This window comes from Arachis ipaensis, chromosome B02 (genome assembly GCF_000816755.2).
Source record: "Arachis ipaensis cultivar K30076 chromosome B02, Araip1.1, whole genome shotgun sequence".
In the NCBI taxonomy this organism is placed as follows: Eukaryota; Viridiplantae; Streptophyta; class Magnoliopsida; order Fabales; family Fabaceae; genus Arachis; species Arachis ipaensis.
In genome coordinates this window covers 7722471-7725474 of record NC_029786.2, presented here as the reverse complement: position 1 = coordinate 7725474, position 3004 = coordinate 7722471, and the positions used below count along the sequence as shown (strand labels likewise).

The 3004-nt window shown below is 33.5% G+C and overlaps 1 protein-coding gene across 1 annotated transcript in view; it reads right to left on the bottom strand.

The window, feature by feature from the left end:
* Positions 1-3004, bottom strand: part of LOC107624759 (pectinesterase) — a 6416-nt gene continuing 3412 nt past the window's right edge. Inside the window, exon 3 of the mRNA XM_016327216.2 lies at positions 1-1003. Within this exon, the coding sequence (XP_016182702.1) occupies positions 312-1003 (692 nt within the window). The 3' untranslated portion in view covers positions 1-311. The remainder of the gene's footprint in view (positions 1004-3004) is intronic.

Genomic DNA, 3004 nt, shown 5'->3' with positions numbered 1-3004 from the left:
TTAATTCCAACCATATGAGCAACATTACAACAAATAAATTAAAGTAACATCAGCCTCATCTGCAGAGTAACATATGGCACTCCAAATAATACCTCTTTTCTTTTTTTTTCATGATATCCAAATAATACATCTTAATCTCAATAATGATAATAATCACACCCTCCCTCATTTTCTCTTTCTCTTTTTAACCCAATTTCCCTCTACTATTCTAGTAGGTGTAAGGGGGAAAAAGAATAGACTCAAAGTGTCTTTTTTTTAATAAATTTTTTGGACCATGAATAGACTCAATGTTAAGTTCCAAATATAACTAATTATAACCCAAGAGAGAAAGGGAAGCCTGTTGAGCCCAACCAATTAGAACCCCCAATGAAGGCCCCAGCTGTAAAAGCCTGGGCCTCAGCAGCATTTGTAATTACCTTATAGCCCTTCCAGGTAACCCTAGCAGAAGTACCAGCACCAGGCCCAGTATTTTGGTACTCTCTATAAACCAAAGTATTTAGTGCAAAGTCTCCATTCCACTCATGCCATCCAACAGGTTGAATTACATCGCTTATGGTGCTTTGCATGATCACGGTTCTAGAGTACTCCTTCCATGGCCTACCAAGGTAGGTAGGGAAACTCTTCTTCACAGGCTCCAAATCCGTGGTGGCACCAATCCTACATTTTTGGATCACAATTCCGGTGTTTTGGTTAGGGTCAACCCTGCCCTGCGCCGTGACCATGTTCTTCTGACCAGGGTCAGGGCGCCGGGCATGGATGTCGCAGTTTTGAAAAACTGCGGCTGAATTACCAAAGATAAAGTCGACGGTGCCCACGACGAGGCAATTGACAAAGAATTGACGGTTGTTGTGGACATAGAGGGTGTCTTGGTAGGCGAGGATATCGCAGTTGTAGAAAGCTGAGAGGTCGCCACCGACTCGAAGTGCCACCGCTTGGTGCTTTGCTGCTCCGGCTGTGTTTTGGAAGGTTATGTCTCTTGCAAGAAAGTTTGGTCCCACAACGGCTGCAACCATATACATAAATTTGTTATTTATGAAATGTATTCAAAATAATTAAATGAAGAGGAAATATAGGAAACCAATGGAATATTTGTACAATGTTTTTGAGATGAATAGTTTCATGACATAATATCATAACTCTAGATTCGAAAGGTCAAGAGTGATTTCATGACATGAGATATTTATTATCCCTTGTATGAGTGATGTTCATTTTTTAAGCCCATTGTTCTTAAATGAATACATATCTCAAATCTTAAAAATAGCGTATACATGAGTATATTTTGTCTCTCTTCAAATCAAGATTATTATTATTATTATTATAGTAAATCTAATGGTAATTCATATGTAAATAAATCAATGGATGATATAAAATTAATAGATTTATCGACTTCTATGTAAAAGTTAACATCAATAATCATGCATGTTTTTCACCTTATTTTGGATGAGATTATTTATGGCTCTTTGTCTTTTTATCCAAAATGAAACATTCCTGAACTTATACGTACTCTGAGAGTGGTTGGGACTTTGTGAGTAATAAGTAGGTTGTGTGTGACGTGGGTTAAGTTTCAAATAATTTAACTAAGTTCCTTAAATTGGAAGATGCAAACTTTTCAACTACTATAGCTAGGAAAAAAAGGTGATACACAATAGTACATATTTTCCTTTCCTCTAGCACGAGATGCACATGTTCTTCTCAGCATAGAAATTAAATAAATTTGAACTACAGATACCATAAACAAATAAAACTATCTAGCGATCTAGGCATGGTTAAATGGTTTGAATACATTTGATGAGTGGTCCTTATTACTACTACTTATTTCTTTTGTTCATACATAAGGACAAATTTTGGTGACAAATTAGATTGTACAATTGAACATTTGCACATGTTCATGCATCTAAATGGGGTCATCAATAGGCTTCTCTAGTCTCTAGCGAGCAGCAAGTGGGGTGAAAATAAAATTAAAAAAAAACATATATATATATAATGGGACATATATACATACAACTATACAAATACAAGCATGCTTCGAAGTTCATAATTTTAATATATTAGATTTCAAATGGGGTAACAACAATTAATTCAGAGAAAAAGTTGGAAAGACATAAATACTAGAGGAAAGGTCATAAGCTATATATATGTGGTATGAAGTATAGGACATGATATAAGACAATGTCATAACTCATAAGTTGGGTAATCTTTAATTATGACTAATAGATTATAGATCTAGGGAGATTAATTTCTAAGATGTTTATATGGCGTAAGATAGTGACAGTTCAGCCAAAAGATATAAAGTGTGTGTAGCATGCAAGTCTATGGGTGATGGGTCGTTTATGTTATAAGACTATTATTATTATTATTATAAAATAAATAAATAAATACAGATAGAGAGCCATGACAAATTGGCATGCATGATTGAAGGGAATAGGTTGGAAGGAAGCATCAAGGAATGTTCGGGCTTGAATAAAATAAAGTTAAGGCCTGCGAAATTCAAAAACTCAAACTTGGAGCTGAAATATTCCGAAAAAGACAAGGGAACCTAATGGAACAATATATGTATATATATAAAGTCATGTTAAATGGAAAAAGCAACCACTTTTAGCTGTAACCCAATTCCTTTTTCCATTTGAAAGAATATCTATATACTAAAAAAAAACGTTTTCCTAAGAAAGATAAATTAAATTGTTAGGAATTTTTTTAAAAAAGAGTTCACGTGAAAATATATTAAAGCATATTAAATAGTACAAAAGAAATTTTTTTAAATATTTTAATTCTGTAAGAAAAAATCTAAGTGAATTTATTATTCTAAATTTTTTTTCTTGTGTGCCACATGCATTGGGCCATTAAAAGAGGGACCGGGTCCTTTTGCCCATAAGACTATAACAGTATAACTCCACAACCACAAGTTAGCTATTCTTAATTATGACGTCAGCATGATTTTAATATAGGATAATACTTAACTAATATTTTATATTCTAAGTATTAACTTTTAAATCTTAATTTTTTA